This window comes from Vanellus vanellus, assembly GCF_965231255.1.
Source record: "Vanellus vanellus genome assembly, chromosome: 6".
In the NCBI taxonomy this organism is placed as follows: Eukaryota; Metazoa; Chordata; class Aves; order Charadriiformes; family Charadriidae; genus Vanellus; species Vanellus vanellus.
In genome coordinates, this window is record NC_138911.1 from 52,914,043 (window position 1) to 52,931,250 (window position 17,208).

At 41.8% G+C, this 17,208-nt stretch overlaps 1 protein-coding gene across 1 annotated transcript in view; it reads left to right on the plus strand.

The window, feature by feature from the left end:
- Positions 1–240: 240 nt before the first annotated feature.
- The window catches only part of KCNK13 (potassium two pore domain channel subfamily K member 13), a gene marked incomplete at both ends in the record, with an annotated part of 63,901 nt that continues 46,933 nt past the window's right edge, over positions 241–17,208 (plus strand). The window contains one exon of the mRNA XM_082485437.1: positions 241–580. Coding sequence (XP_082341563.1) covers positions 241–580 — 340 coding nt within the window. The remainder of the gene's footprint in view (positions 581–17,208) is intronic.

Here is a 17,208-nt window from a genome sequence, read left to right on the forward strand (position 1 = left end):
CCCGCAGGATGGGCCGCAGCCCGTCGGCCGCGGGGCCGTGGCGGGCGCGGCGGGGCAGCGCCTTCCCCCCGGGGCGGAGGTGCCGACCGGCTCTCGGAAGCGCCGCTCGCCGCCGCCGGGCTCTGCGGCCGCGGCTCTGAGCGCGCCGGGCGGGCGGCGCCGTGATGCCCGGTGGCGGCGGTGGCGGGAGGGCCCCGACGTAGGGTGGCGGCGCGGTAGCCCGGTCCCGCGGGGCGGAGGATGGCGTGTCGCGGCGGCGGCTGCTGCTCCAGCGCGGGTCGCCTGAACGCGGACAACGCGCGGTTCCTCCTGCTGGCGGTGCTGATTGTGCTGTACATGCTGTGCGGCGCCGCCGTCTTCTCGGCCATCGAGCTGCCCACGGAGCGGGAGGCCAAGGAGCGCTGGGAGGAGCGGCTGGAGAACTTCACCCGCCGCCACAACCTCAGCCGCGCCGAGCTCCGCCGCTTCCTGCGGGAGTACGAGGAGGCCAGCGTGGCCGGCATCCGCGTCGATGACATCCGACCCCGGTGGGATTTCACCGGCGCTTTCTACTTCGTGGGCACCGTCGTCTCCACTATCGGTGAGCGGCGGGAACCGCCGGCGGCCGCGGAGGGGCGGGCGGGGGCCGGGGCGGCGGCGGCGGGGGGCGAAGACGAGGGCGGGCGGGGGCGCGCAGCCCCCTCTCTCCTCCCCGGCTTCGTGCCGGTGCCGAGCACGGTCCTGTCCCCGCGCTCCTCCTTTTTTGCCCCCCCATCTTCCTCCCGTCAAAGAGGCGCTGCCGCGGGAAGCCTCACGCTTGGGGAAAGCGCTCCCCTGTTGAGCGCCCCAGAAGCGCTTGGGAGCCCCGGGGCCGGTAGCCCGGCAGGCTACTCGCTCTCCGGGCGGGCCGGGCAGCGGCTGCCGGACTTTTCCCCAGGAGTTTCGCTTGCATGCGCCGAGGAACATGCGGTGGCAGACTTTGTGAGAGAACAAGTCGCAGCCACGGCCGAAAGCTTTAAACAAACGCCGTGTGTCTTTAAATTTGGGGAAATCTTATCCTAGCGTATCTTAAGTCTGGAGGTAGGTGGCTTCCTAGGCTGTAAGCTCAGAAGGGACCTTTCTGAGGCTCTAGTCTGGTCCTAACAAGAACCGTAAAATAGATTTTGCGGTGTTCAGCGGAATAGTGTACAACTTGGAAAGGTTGGGTTTCAAGCCTCTCGGCTTTTTGCTCTTCTGGCTTTCTGAGGCAGAATCAACAAGTCGGTGGACGCTGCTTATTTCGTTTGTGAAAAACAAAACAAAACAAAACAAAACCCCAACCCAAGTTTGCTCAGATTGAAGAAGCCTTCAGGTGAAAGTGGTATCGAACAGAAATTCCGGGGGGGCTGACGAGGGTACATTAAGATGAAGAGGGAGAGCACCAGGAACTGACATAAGCACCCCAGGGAGCCCGTGGGTGTCAACAGAAACGCTTAGTTCAGGTGGCTGCAGACAGCTAAAAGCCCCGGAGAAACAGAGTTTGCTTTAAAGACGGGCAATCTTGTGTGCATTTACCACTGTTACAAATGGGATCACTAAATCTTAGTAATGGTATCTCCAATTCACATCAGTCTCCCTCCACGTGTAAAACTCACACTGAGGAATGATTGTTTAATTACCAACAGCAATTCTTCAGGAAACCTCTATTAACGCTTGTTCCCTGAGGAGTTTTGAGATGCTTTGCTTTATGTGGGATGTGTGAGAGTTTGTGCTGTCCTGCAGTTTGTAGAATACCTGATGCTTTCCAGTCGTTCTGCTCAACCTCTCCCTAATGCTGAGTCTCTTAGGTCTGGAGTTAATTTTGTTGTGAAAGATGTCATCGGGCTGGTTTTATATTTCCTCGGGGCATCAAGATTTGGATGTTTTGTGTCCTTAGACCTTAAGTCTGTAAGACCCAAGAACTATGCTTAAATGTTCTGCTGAACTGGTAATTCAAAGTAACTTTTAACATTGTTAAGCCCATTTTTGTGAACTGCTGTAGTTTGTTTGCATTGTAACATGGTGTCCTTCATGTATGCCCTTCAAAATAGGGTGTTGATGCTATCATTTGCTGCAGCCGTAAAATCGTACCAAAGAGAGCTGGGACCAGATCTCCAAAGTCCACCCAGTCCATCTCTCTTCTTAGAGGAGGTCAATTATATGCGACTTCTTTTTTTCCTGATTGATGTTTGTCCAAGCTCCTACTTTGAACCTGCGCTGTCAGAGATCCCACAACTTCCACAAGGTATCCAGCCTTGTGCATTATTATCCTTACTGCAGTTCAGTGACTTGCAAGTTTTTGTCTTACCATCCTTCATACCCAGCGAGTGGCCTCTTAGCTACTCAAAGACCATTGTCCTGTGTCCCTTCAGTCTTCTCTCAATTCAGAAAGCCACATTGTTGTAACTCCCTTTGCAGTGATACAGTTTTCTCACATGTATTGACTGATGTCAATAGTTCTTAACATTAATATTTATCTTATATATATGAAATTGTTAAGGGGAGAAGGGTATCTGAGGTCTTATTAACTGTATCTGCTTGCAAACACAAACAATCCACTTATCCATGTGCACTTTCTGGTAATTTCTCTGGCTTGCGGATTTCCATTGCCCACAATTTAGAGCTCCATCAATGTTTCTGCAGAAAATGTCCTCAAGAACCCTTTTTCCTTCAGATTATGCACGGTCTGTAGACTTTGGCGATTCACATCCTGTCCCTTTGTTTGACCTGGCATTGCTCTTTCTCGCTCTTATCAATAGTGTCACTTTCTCAGTGTCTTTTATCAGTTCTATCATTCTTTCTTAATCCCATCAGTGGCATTGCACTTTTTCAATCATGGCATCCCTCTGTCTTAATCTCAGTAGTGTTGCTGCTTTATGAGAATGATTGTTCATTTCAGCTCTTTATCTCCTCTTGTGTTGCCGGCTGGGCTCTCCAGGCATTCACAAGACACTTGTGCTTCAACCAGTTCCCCTCAGCTGTGCCGTGCAGGAGCATTCTGCAGGCTCTGCAACCACACACTCATTTTTATCAACCATATTGGGGTCTTAAGAATAGATTTTTTTTTTTTTTCACATCTCAAATCAATATTTTTGCTCTTGTCTTGGTACTGTCTGAATGGTCCACATCTTCTTTCATGCCCCAGTACAGTGTCCCAAAATTAATGTATTCAGCTGCGAGCTTGCTAGTTCAGAGGAAAGTGGATGGATTATTCCATGTGTTTTTCAGTCAATACTTCTGGTGGCTATACACATTTCTACAGCTGAATAAAATTTGGTGCCTTCATTTAAAAGCACTCGTTCAGGAATAGGTACTTTTATGACATATTCCTAATATCATCTAACCTTCCACTGTCAGTACTATATACTGCTATAGAAGCTTTTGATGTAGCAGCTAAATTGTCATAAAAGTAGTCATCTTTTATTTCTTTAATAAACTTTATAATTTTTTTTCTCTTTTACATAGTGGAAATTATTTTGCTACTTTACCAGAGTATTTTTTTTTTCTGCAGTAAATAAGGTGAACCTAACCACTTTGATATACTGCTAAAGCATCATTAGCATCATTCAAACATTACCTGTAGCATCAATTGCCTCCTGTACTCTAGACAGTGAGAAATACCATCATGTATTTTTGGCTTTGAGAGGAAAGAAGAGAGTTTTGCAATATCTAAGGCAATAATACTGTCTTTCTAATTAAGTTTCACATAAAATGTGTATCGCCTAGATATCAGAGCATGATATGAGTGCATTGAGTCAAGAGGTTGAAACTATATGTAACCAGCCTATTTTCATTTGTCAAGAAAATACAAAGCTAAACAGAGCTCAGCTAATAAAAAAGAAATAATTTATCTTTTTTCAGTTTAGTAATTTAGTTTGTTCCATAAAAGTGTTTATTCCTATCAGTGCTTATCCTGTAACTCCTAATTTTGATGTGTCTTTTGCTTACTGTTGAAACATCAGAGATGTAAGAAGGTAGCCACAAATACCTGCCCAACTGGGAGATGAGCTAGGATAGCCCAAGGAAGAAGATGGGGCTGAAGCCTCTCCATCCCATGTAGGCAGGTGCCTAACTCTAACCTGCAGGGAGGAGCTCGTATGTGTGTAAGTGGGCTCCTCTGTAAGTCCACTTTGATTTCTGATCAGCTCTTTGGCACGTAATATAGCGTCCCTTTTTCCTAGAAATTGGGTGGTAGTAGTACTGTCACAGGATGTGACAGATGATAGAAGCAACTACTTTCTCAGTGAAGAATTGAAGCAACACCCCTGTGTCTCAGCAGAGTGCCCTGACCACCGGTCTGGGGAGTAATTTCAGGCAGGGACTGTCAGTGTTTTCTGTTGAAACTCTTCCATTTTGCATAGAATAATAAAATATTCTACATACCAGAAAGTAAAACAAGATCTATGTCCCAATTTGCACTTCATTGAATGTTTATGCCGTTTATACAGAGAGCCCTACAGCATTTGGTAGGCTCTGGGTGCTCAGCAGCATTGGACTGTAAGGTTACAACCATCAGCAGGCACTCTGATGTCTAAGACCCTCTGTGGTACCTTGGGACAGTAGGGCCTCCAAGAGGTAGGGAGCTGCTGCCCAGGTGGTTGAAGACCTACGCATTGGATCACTGCTTATCCTTCCTGGCAGACACCTGGGCACCCTCAGTTCCACTGGACACTACTAACCTTGAGCAATACAGAGGGTTAGCATACTGAGATATTTGCAGCATCTAGAGCCTCCTTTGCTCTTTGAAACCATTGGATGAAAACAGTTATTGACTTCGGTTGCATCAAATGAAGAATTTATCAATACATCAAGACACCCTTATCTCATGTGCTGCTGTTTTTGTTTGAATAACTTAACAAAATTGAAAGGACTTTGTTTCCTTTTTCTTTTTTAAAAAAACACCTATTCCCAGCCAAGTCCATATTGTGATCTTGATTAAAAGCTGTTTATTTTAACTGTAAATGGAATAAAGCATACTTGTCATAAAGGCATAGCCTAAAGAAAGCAACTCCTCAAATTGTCATGTGATACAGCTGCCCTTTTCACAGGCTGGTGGAGGTTGGAGGGGATCTCTGGATCCGCACTCCAAGCAGGTTCAGCTACAGCTGGATGCTGTTGGAGTCTGGTTATCTCCATGGATGGAGACTCCATAAGCTCTCAGGGCAACCTGTGCCAGTGTTTGACCACCCTCACAGTAAAAGAGGATTTTTTTCTCCAGTTCAAATGGAATTTCCTGTATTTCAATATGTGCCTGATGCCTCTTGTCTTTTCTGTGTGAACTGTTTATAAGCAGTGAGGCAAAGGAGGAAATTATATAATCTTCACAAAATGAGCTACATTTTCTGGAGAAATTGTCAAAATTTGCATCCTTCCTCTCTGCAAGAAGCTGCAGCATGTTGGGCTGGAGATGTAAAGTCTTGATGCAAAGTGAGGAAAAGGGATTTGCCCACCGATGCATTACCTGAGACCCATGAGGTACAATTTCTTGGATCAAGATGGCCACCAGCCTCTGCTATACACAGAACGAAGTAGAAATCTTCAAACAAAGCAAACCATGTAATAATAGAAAGGAAGTATGGCATTAAATCAACCTGAAAATCCTTTTACAAGCAAGATCTAAAATAGTTACAGGAGTGGTAGCCTAGCATGTTCTTTCTTGGACAGTGGTTAAAACACAAGGTTAAACCACATGGTTTTAACCCACAAGGTTAGGGGAGAGGCCAGGTTAGTTATCCTGTGTAAATTTTATTACTTCTGTTAGTGCAAGAGTCTTCAAGTGATTGTCAAGTCATCCAGTTTTACAGAAGATACCTAAAACAGGTCAGATGAATTAATGCATCCTAACATGTCCATTCCCTTTCCCTGACCAGAAAAAACAGCTGAGGTGCCAAATGCAAAGGTAGATATTTATACTGTTGGTGTTGAAATTTAGGTGAAATAAATTCCATCCTAGCAATCTGAAGATGGGCACCTAGGCAGCAGCAGAACCAAATCAGCACAGCACCATCTGCAACACTGACTATAACTTCTCTGCCACAGGTTCTGTCTTTCTTAAACGAGATCAGTAAGTAGTTAAAAGCACTCTGAAATCTGTAGAGGAAACAATTTTATCAGTTACACCCTCTCAAGAAATTTGGATTAGGTTTTTTGTGACAAGCTGGCAATATTTTGCAGGGCATGACTTGATCATAATAGGGGATTTATCTATTTACAGGTGTACGTGCTAGGAGATGAGCACAGGTTTTCTAGCAAGTTTTTGAAACATATAAGCAACTTAAGAGGAAACCTTTCAGGATTTGACTTTAGCCTTTTTTCAGTGGAAGTGCAGAAGGCAACTTCTGTGATGACAGAGTGGCAGAGTTCATTATTCTTTAGAAGATAAGGAGGAAGAACAGAAAACCAGGGGATTTCAAGAGCAAAACTTTTAATAAACTCAGAGATCTGCAGTGTGCAGTCTCAGAGGAACCAAAACTAAAGAAAAAGTTGAGTTAAGGCAGGCTAGCAGTTTCTGGGACAAAAGATATGAACGACGCTGGCTCAAGTGATCCGAATGTAGAAGGAGGGCAGGAACCGTAATAAGAGACTGGTATGTCTAAATTTTAAGTTAGTTATTAATTTCAGTCACAAGAAGGAAGCATATAGAAAGTGGATAGAAAATGAGACTGGTGAAGACAAATAAAAGGAATAATATGGAAACGCAGGAACAGAATAAAAAGTTCAGCCTCTCAAAACATGATGCTATTAGCAAGAGGTATCAAGAGTGATGTGAACTCATTCATTAGCACAATACTGATAAGAAAGACTAAGAAAAATATTGGTCTGCTGTATAGAAAAGAGGAAGAGCTCTCAACAAATGATTCCAAGAAGGCTGAAATGTTTAATGCCTTTTTTTAATGCCTTTTTCTGCGTTAGTCTCCTGAAAAGGTCAACTCTGAACTGATGTGTGGTACAATTAACACTTGTGATAAAGGGGAAAGTAAAAGAACGGGTTAGAATCCCTAAATCCGTCAGATCTTTTAAAATCATTTAAGTCAACTCAATTGCATTTTGAAATATTCAAAGTGATTAAAGTGATAAGGTGCTCTTTGGCAACTCATAGAAGGGGCTGAAATTCCAGGCAACTTATAATAGCAACTATTTTGCCAGTCTTTTAAAAAGGTCTGATGACAGAAAGGAATTAAAAAAGAAAATTATAGCCCAAACAATTTACCCTTAATTTACTGAAAATTACTTGAATGGGTAATCAGATCAACTATTTGTAAACATCAAAATGGAAACAAGGAGTCAAGTAATGATCAACATGAAATTACCAAAAGCAGATCTTGTCAAATTTAGTTTATTTTGTTGTATAACAAGGTAACTGGCTCTGTGGATAAGAAATAAGCAACTGATATCAGATATCTTGATTTTATCATGACTTTTGACATTGCCTCACATTTGATAAGCAACCTGAGGAAATGTGGTTGCGATATACTAGCAATGAATCAGCTGGGAATTGTATTCATTGACTAGTTTTCACTGGATCACTGTCAGAAAGAGGGATGTCTCAAACCACGGATCTGCAGGAGCCTGCCATCTGCCTCTAGCCCAGAACTGTTGCTATGCCTTTCTTAAAAAAAAAAAAAAAAAAAATTGAAAATTAACATTGAAATGTATGAGGAAGCTTGCAGCATAATGTTTCCACTATATACTGTACTGGGAAGCATTGTCTGGAATACAGTTTTCAGATTTGGGCTGCTTCACTTCTAGAAACGGGGTCTAGAAGGAAATGATTGGTATGATCAGACATCTAGAAAATGGAAGTTATGCAAAAATTGGAAAAAGCCAAGGAACTTGCACCCCTGAAAGAAGGGAATTAGTGAGGGAGAACATAATATATGAAAATATGATGCAGGAAGGATTGAACACACTATTCTCTAAGTGCATGGTGGCTACGACGTAGGTTAGTGGGCTTAAATTGCAACAAAGATTCAGGTTATACATTAGAAAAAGTTTCCTAACACTAAGTAAAGTGAAGCAGTTGTGCAGTCTCCCTGGGAATGCTGTAGAGACTTCATCATCGGTGTCTTTTACAGTCAGGTTAATCAGACACCCCACAAGAATGATGCTGGAATCTTTAGTTGCATCATTGGGCAATGAAGGGATGAGATGACCTTTTTATTACTCTGCCAGAGCTTTTTTCCCCAGGTTCTCTGATAGTATGTATTCATTATTCCTGTTATCCTAAAAAAAAAAAAAAAAAAAAAAAAAGCAAGGTGTTCAATGCACTGCGTATAGACTCTTGCACTTTGGCAATTTTTCACTTGTATTTTTAGAATACAGAAAAATAATTTTGTGATAAATTTACAGGCAACTTCATAGATTTTATTTTTTTTTAACCTTCAGAAAATCAAACCAACATTTTAATATTAGGATGAAACAGGCTTTGACATATGCAATTATGTTACCCTGCTTAGTATATGTCTCAAATAAACTTTAAACCAGCCTGAAATAGAACTGATCATGCACTGAGAAACAATTAAAGCAGCAAAATCAGATATAACAATATCTTTACTGCTGCTGGAATGAAAAAAAAGAAAGGGTGGAAAAAGATTCATCAAAACCATAGCTAAAAATAAACAGATCTTTATTTTGAAGAACTTGATCCTGTGAGGGTCTAAGTACTTCCCTGAAGTACTGAAGTTTGGCAGCTGTGATTAATTGTACCTCCTTCTGCTAGTGTCACATATACTAGTATGACTTAAAGACAAAGAGCAAGAGGAAAGTACTTTTATCCCTCCTCAACAGATGAAGAATTAAGGCAATGAAATTCCATTTAAACTGAGCAGTGGATATTCTCCACTGTGTCCTCCACTCCTCTCTTCATCTGCCACTTGTTCAAAAGAGAGACCTTGCAAAATAAACCGTTGCTCACTTTGGGGTTCTACACTTGCATTGTTTTCCTACAGAAACCAGGGGAGGGGGGGGGGGGGGGAAATAAAGTGAGGAATGGTGGCTAGGCATGCCCAGATCTTGCCTTCACATAGGAGCAGAACATGTCTGAGACCACTGCTTTGAGATCCCACCTTTCAGACACAAACAGATAATAAGTCTCAAAATTTGAAATTGTTGGAAGGCCTTAATGTTTTGGATGGCCAAATCCTATATTCAGGAGTGATTTCACACAACCTTTCTAAAAGTCCGTACACTCCCAAGCCAAGGCATTTTTTTCACGAAGCACTGCTGAAAATGGAACATAGTCCTTCAAGTGGGCGTGTAGCAGGGACCTTTGTAGGAGGTTTGTGTGTCCAAAGGAAATGTTGTGCATTTGCTAGGTGAACATTGGAAGGAACATCACAGGCAGTGCTGGACTGCCCAGTGTCCATCCCCAAGCTGTTTACACTGCAGCCCTTTGCAGAAGGGTGAGTAGATCAGGAAACGCTCCATGCTCATGGCTGCTTTTGCAGCTCCCTGGCAAAGTCTGAGTGTAGAAATATCAGGCCAAGGAAAGCTGTGGTAGATGTTGGCTTTCTCCCAGTGGGCCAACTGGTGAATGGGTCCATTTTCCATATAGGCTACTCTCCAGTCTACTCACCTTGTGAAAAGATCTCCTCCCTGCTATAATTCTACTACTTCTACCTAATACGTACTTCTCAGAATCACAGAGTCATACAATGGTTTGGGTTGGAAGGGACCTTAAAGATCATCTAGTTCCAACCCCCCTGCCATGGCCAGGGACACCTTCCTCTAGGCCAGGTTGCTCAAAGCCCCATCCAGCCTGGCCTTGAACACTTCCAGGATGGGGCCTCCACAACTTCTCTGGGCAACCTGTCTCACCACCCTCAGAGTAAAGAATTTTTTCCTAATATCTAGCCTAAATCTACCCTCTTTCAGTTTAAAACCATTACCCCTCATCCAATCACTACTACACTCCCTGATAAAGAATCTGTCCCTGTCTTTCCTGTAGGCCCCCTTCAGATACTGGAAAGCTGCTATAAGGTCTCCTCAGAGCCTTCTTTCCTCCAGACTGAACAACCCCAACTCTCTCAGCGTATCCTCATGGGAGAGGTGCTCCACAGCTCTCTGATCATCTGTAATTTTCCAAGCCAGGAGTTTCCTGAGGAGCATGCTTCAAGCTGAGCTGGAGATTTATTCTATGTATTGGAGCACAGAGCAAATAAGGAGTTTCTGACTGGAGTGGTGACACATGCAGTACTAAGTTTTTCTGTTTCCTGGAGGGAAAATTACTTTTTTAATTGAAAGCAAAAGCCTAATCAGGGCTGAGAACATTAGACATGCTATGAAGTGGGATAAGTTGGGGGGGTTGGACTAGATGACCTTTAAAGGTCCCTTCCAACCCAAACTGTTCTATGATTCTATGATTGGATGGAGAAAAGGAAAACACTAATTTAAAAAAATTACTTGGTGGTTATGGGAGCAGTCTTAATTTGTCCAGTCGATGTGGATGAGTGCCAGGAGGAAAGAGAGTCCAGGTATACCAAGTAGTGTTCAAAAAAAAAAGAGACTACATTGACTTAAGTGATTTAAAACTAGTTGGTTCAAATAATGATTTATATTATAATTATTAATATAAAATAATTATTTTAACTTGGATTTGCCCACTTATATAAAAAGAATGTGAAAGTTGTGCTAATTAAATCATAAATGCTGAGGGGAAGGGTTGCAGAATTAAATCCCAGTATTAGCTGACTGTCTTAACTGAATTTTAGAATAATTTAGTCAAGATACAAAATGCTGAAAATAAAGGCTTTGATTACTGTTTATGTTTACTCATATGGATAGTACTGTTTATTTAGAGGAATTATTTCAGCTGATAAAGTGAAGCATTTGTTCAGGTGATTGATGTGCCAACAGTTAATGTATCAAAGCTTTTTCAGCGCAGTAAAAAATACTTCAAAACAGAATTGTTTCAATACTAAAACTGAAGAAATTACTTTTATATATGAACAGTATTCTTTGAAATATTATTATATTATTTAGATTGCCAGAAACAAATATTTTGCATTATAAGGTTGGGATTTTTATAGCATTCATGTGGCTTAAGTGTTCCATTGATTTCACACTGCCATCCCTGAAGGAAGAATATAGCTTGTGGAAGTGTTTCAGTCTTCCTGACTTGTGAAAATTCAATATATCAGAAGGTGCTGTTGATTGCAAATATAGCCCAGGCTTCTTGCAACCTCAAACCAATTTTAAGTTTGAGGTGGTTTTGTTCTCACAGTAAGAATGTTAATAAGACCCCCAATGTGATTCTGTTCACACAAAAGAAACGATGACTATTTTAAGTGTGACACTTTTTAATAAAGAGCAGTGCTGCTGAAAATCTGATAGTCTTCAGTTATTAGAAAACTAAAGAAGTGGAAAGTATATATCACTTCAGTGTAAAACTGTAACATTATAAAAGCAAAACAAGTAGCAAACCATTAAATTTAAATGTACTGAAGATGCAGACTAAAAAAAGTTTTCTATTTTAAGCATGTATTTGCATCCATTTTGTACTTTTCTCCAACACTCTTTTGCAGTAATTAGTCAGAACTTCACAGCAACAGCTGTCCAGCCCTCTTGCTAAAATAGACTGTTCCTTGTGTACATCTGTACTTGTGATTCTCTTATTCATGCCAGAAGTTTATGTGGAGCCTGTACAGGCAGCTGAACTTTGCTGATTTTTGGTAGAGGATGATACTTAGCAAACAGGCATGATACTGAATTCCATGTTCTTAAACACACACATAAAGTTACTTATATAGGCAAGCTCAAAAATCTTAAAGCTAGTTAGGGCAAAACCAGTATGTTCTGTGAAATGCTTTGAAAAGTCCTCAATGTCCTCAAACCAGGACATAAGGAAATGTTCTAGTTCAGTTAGAAGCAGAAACTACTTTTTTTTCTGAAGTTATTTCTATAAAAATATAAATGGAATAGTGCTGTTAGGGTTGACTCTTCTCTTTAAACGCAACTTTTCTTTCATATTGCAGATTAATTCCCTTTCTTTTCTATTCTCCCTACATGACATCTCTTTTCCATTACCTGTATGATGTGCAGTGGCACTGCATTGCTGTTTCTTGTAAGAAAAATTATATTTTGTAATGGCCGGTTTCTATCTTTTTCTAAGTAGGAGTTAATTTTGTTATACAGGCTGCCTTTCTTCCTTTCATCTTTTATGTATAATGCTTTAAATAGGAATTTTCGTCTGCCCAAAAAACTAGAGTGTGTATTGTCCATCTGAGGCTGTAATATTCCTCATTCATAGGGTAAGCAGGTGCAATCCTAGTCTGTTGCTTAATGAGAAGGTCCTTAAGACTGTCCTACATGCTCCAGGGAGCAGTACTGGCCGTTCCTTTCTCTGAAGTGCTACTTCACCACAAATTCAAACATCCTTGTGCTGAAAGAGACCCTGCCTTCCAGATGAGCTGTAAACCAAAGCCCTGTGTCATTAGAACTGTCCCAGCACCCTCTGTAAGAGTAAGACTTTAGCCTTGCCTGTATTCTAGTTTGGATGCTCCCAGTACAGGTACATAAAAGGAATTATCCACACATTTTCAGCTGGACACTGTATTCTGGTTGTTCTCTGATACCTCATGGTTTTTTTTTTTGCTATTGCATTACAGCCTCATTTTATGGCAGGACTGCAATATTTCAGTGCTGGTGACAAGACACCCCTAGATAATCTAAAAAAAAAAATTGGAAGGAAATGTGTTTCAGAAGTTATTAGTATTAAAGTACTGCAAAGAAATAAAACATTTACTCTTGAGGGCCCTCATTTACTCTTGAAGGCTGTTAGCAACAATTTCAAGATTCCCCATTTGTTCCTTCCAATTTCTTTGTTTGGAATCTGAAAGAGCAGAGGAGTAGGAGGTAGCATGTAACAGTCTTTTCATAACTAAATACTAAATATTTTGTAATTTACGGAGCAAGAACTGGATTACTGCTTTGCAAATTGTCCTGTTATAAGGAGACATGCTCCTATTTGTTAGCAAAGTTTTTTCTCTGTCGCTTCTCCAGAAAGAAATATCTCCATCTTGGAGAACTGATTCAGGAGGGTACTGGAAAAAGAAATTAACTGGATGAGGTTTTATGGCAGAAACTTTGGAACTGTTTCCCTGTTGAGCACGTAAATAACAAGGTGGGTGAGTTTGGAATCAGTTTAAAAGCCATCTTTTGCAGTGTACTTCTATATGGATTGTAAAGTGTTTGGCTACTCAAATCAAGGACAAAATCATGTTTTGTGAAATAACATTTCATTTAGTCTACAAGTCTATGTCATAACTTGAAGAGGCTGTTGCACTGTAGGGCAGATAATTTTAATTTTTTATTTTATCAGCATTCAAGGGACTAATTCAATGTTTTATACCACCTGTCCTCAGAGCCTCCTCACCATAAGGAATACATCACCATGACTCAAAATACACACAGAACAGATCTACTCTGTTTACTAGGTGATTTTACAGTCATGTTTCAGACCCATCAGATACCATCTATTAGTGCTATTTTATGTATTTGCTCTTCCTAAAGTTCTTTTCCATTACTTCTGAGGCTCATTAACCTACATACCCCATCAGAAAAGAAGATGGAACTCCTATATTTAATCTGTCCATGCTCAAAGGCAGAGCTGCAGTCAGCTAGGTATCACCACTCTTTTTAAAGCAGGTGCCTGGGCAGTGAGCAGGCAGAAATGAGGAGGAGGTGGCCAGTAGAAGTGATCAAGGCAACTGCAGAGAAAAAGGAGCTCCCCATAAAGGGCCAGTGGGCAGGCCAGTGTTGAGGATGAGGATCACAGGCTTAGAGTTACCTGCTCAGCTTCAGCAGCAGCACAGGTACTCAGTACTCCTTGCTCAAACTGAAGTGATCTAGCTGTCTCTTAGTGCCATTGAATACTATCTCAGCTAAATACCTTTGTCCCTTATTTACAGATATTCCAAATATTTTGAAGATATGGGTCTGGCTAAAGAGCATGTTGAATATAGACACTTGCCTTTCAACAATGAAACTACGCTCCAGAGTCTTTTGGCTTGCATGTTCCCGGACTGCCTGCTTTAATGAGCCCTAAGATAGATTTCACACCTTACACATGACAATTACCGGCATCACACAGGTGCTTGTTCCTACACCGTTTCATTTCTGCATTAAGGACTTTGTTGATAACTGGCATATTTGTAGTTCCTGAAGAGGAAAGACTTTAATGTAACAAAAGGATCCATTCATTAATGCTGTCTGTGCATTTATTTCACACATGGAATGCCTGTTCTTCTTCTCACTGCTTCAGTGGAAAGCATTTTAATCACTTCGAACATTTGTAGAAAATATAGTCACTTGGAGTGGGTACGGTCGGTATGTTCTCTTGCCTGTGGCAAAGGCTTAAAATGTGCGTAATCTCATCCTAATCAAGAGCACAGAAGTTAAAACTTCATCTGTATGTATGCATAGAGATGGGATGCATCCTATGACCATTGTAAGAATTCTCTGAATAAGGAACTAATGTGAACCAGGAACCTAATTAGAAAAATGATCTCTGTCTATACATTGATTCCTTCTGTCTCAGCTTCAGCCTGGCAGTCCCGCTCTGAACCTTCTCCCGTGCTGTCCTAGCACACCGGAAACCTCCCTAATTATTTAAAAAATTATGCAGATTTCTGCACAATCCTTGCTGCAGACATCTAGCTCACATCTCTATAGCTGTGCCATGAGTGCCACTGACAGGACCTACCTTGGTGGCAGAAAATTCTCCTGCAGGATAAGGAGTCACATTGCTCCGAAACAGTCAGGTTGGCATTCAAGCAGTCACCAATGTTAACTGAGAAAAGGGCAGAACAAGTGTGTTGTCACTCATTCTGCATACTTTGGAGCATCTTTTCTCATAGTCTCTTGTGCAATTCCAGCTGGAATTCAAAACTGCTCTGGTTTGATGGGGTCCCAGGGGTGATCCTGCTGCCATTCACACACAACTCTCCCCCCAAGTTGCTCATGGGGAAAATTCCCTTGCAGTAGAGCAATCTCTCTGACTATTTGGGGTCTAAGGTCTAAGTCTGTCCATACTAGAGTAAATCAGGTGCTGGCTAGAATAAAGTAGTGTTTCTTAATCTATGGGGGGTGGTGGGGTGTTTTTTGTTGTTTTTTTTTTTTTTTTTTTTCTTAGAGCAGTGCATTATATCAGCAGCACTTTCAATTGCAAACAGATAGTTTTTCCATGACAGAATGTGTTGCACAAGAAGGAAGTAATGGGGAGATGGGGAGTAGCCCAAATCTAACATGAAAATGAGCAGCTCAGAAGCATACAAAAATATCAGCTCAGTTTCTGATGTGTTTATTTGCTGCAAGAGCTGTGAGATACAACAGTCTCATACCTAGAATTGCCTCCCCAGCAGATTAAGGAGGGAGCATTGGCAAGTGTTTGCAATCCTGACAAAATCATGTCAACTCCTGACATAATGAGTAATAATAAAAAAAAAAAAAAGAGTGAAATACATTTAAGTATTAGTTTGAGATATCTTAGAGCTGACAGAGAATCAGCCCCTGATCAGCATAGAGAAAAATCAAAGCAAGAAATATGGGCGAGAAGAAGAGCTGCTCTGACTTCAGTCAGCACTTGCCAGCATGTGCTCCTGGTACAGCTGTCTGCAGCAAGGAGGCCATGGGTGCCAGAAGCCAGCTTTTGCCTTGCTGTGGTATTAGAAAGGTCTGGTGATGAAGCTGTATGTTAAAATAGCTGTGGAAGAAAGGAATAAATGCAAAGGGCTATGAATTTATGGGAAAACAATAAGTATTCACAGCAGGGGAGTCTCATCTGATTGGGCTGAAACATTAAAATCACATCATTTATTTCCCTTTCAACTTAAACAGTGTCTTGGTTGCAAATGCCACCCCCTGTGCTGTTTTGACTGTTATCCTACCTATTAACTGGAACCCTGCCCAAATTCTGTAACTGGAAAAACTGAACCCTCATGTCTTCACTGATGCCTTCAATTTGTGAGAAGGAAGATGCTGTCAGCAAAGCAGTATGTAGCGTTTATCTAATACTGGCTGCTGTAAAAGTCTCTGGTAACTAGGGATGTGGGACCTGTCTTACTGTCCCACGGTATTGAGCCTGCTGTTCCCCCACTGCCAGCGAATAGTGCCTCTTGGCCTGAGAAAGGAATTGTTTTCTGCACAATTTCTGCACAATTTCTGCACAAATTGTTTTCTTTCCTCATTCTTCTGTTCTGTTCTGCAAGTCTTATTTTCCATGTAATGCCTGGTGGGCCCTGGCCCTATTTCCTGCTGTAATGCGAAAATCACGGAGTGCAGATAACCAGCTACAAAGAGGTGGATATTAAGGGGTCAATCTCCTCCTGAATCTAGCTGAATTTCAGCTTCTGACCAGGAATAATATAAATCAAACATTTGGTCACTGTTTTATCTACCCTTTAGTGGTATATTAGGCTGTAGGGTATCTGTGGCTTCACTTCTGCAGTGCTACTGCATAACTCAGAATTACAGACCAAGTTATAAAATGAAAATGTGTTTCTTAGCAGAATTCTGTACAAAACAGACACTTAACTTTATTAAGAAAGAAGCTAGCTGGTAATTGGCCCACTAAATGCTTGAACTCTGGAACTGTCCCAGGACACAGTGTTAGTGCTCAATTAGAATGCTAGAGGACAATTCACAATAGCAGCACATTCAAAATAGTTAGGGGAAGCAGGTGACCCGGTGCGGCTAGTTCAGGCTCGAGACGCTATTTGCACAGAGACTCCAAAAGTTTCTACAGATCATATAGAAAAAGTTGTCTGCAGGAATATTTCCCCTCCCCTCATTTTTCAAAGCAACATGGAGCAGCCAGATATGTAATATCAGGGATTTTGCACACTGCTGAGTGCACCAAGGACTCCACTTGCTGAATCTAAAAAGGAGAGTGGTTTCTGGAAATTTTCTGACATTGAGACAGTTGGAGACCTTTTCTCAAAATAAGTGTAGTTTCTCCCCGTGCCGAAGGGAGCCTGAGGAGCGCTGTGCATCCAAGAGCTGCCAGCACAGCTGGGCTGTCATGAACCTCTGGCTCTGCGACAGGTTGTGTTGGGGTTACAAGTCACTTGTCAACGAACAACCCACAGAGCAGGGCTGTCTCTCAGCCACATGCGAGGAAACCAAGGATCTTTAGCAGACCGCTAAGGAAGATGGCTTCTCAATTGCCAGAATCCTGTTTCTGTTTTGGGAAAAATATGTCAAAACCAAAATGTT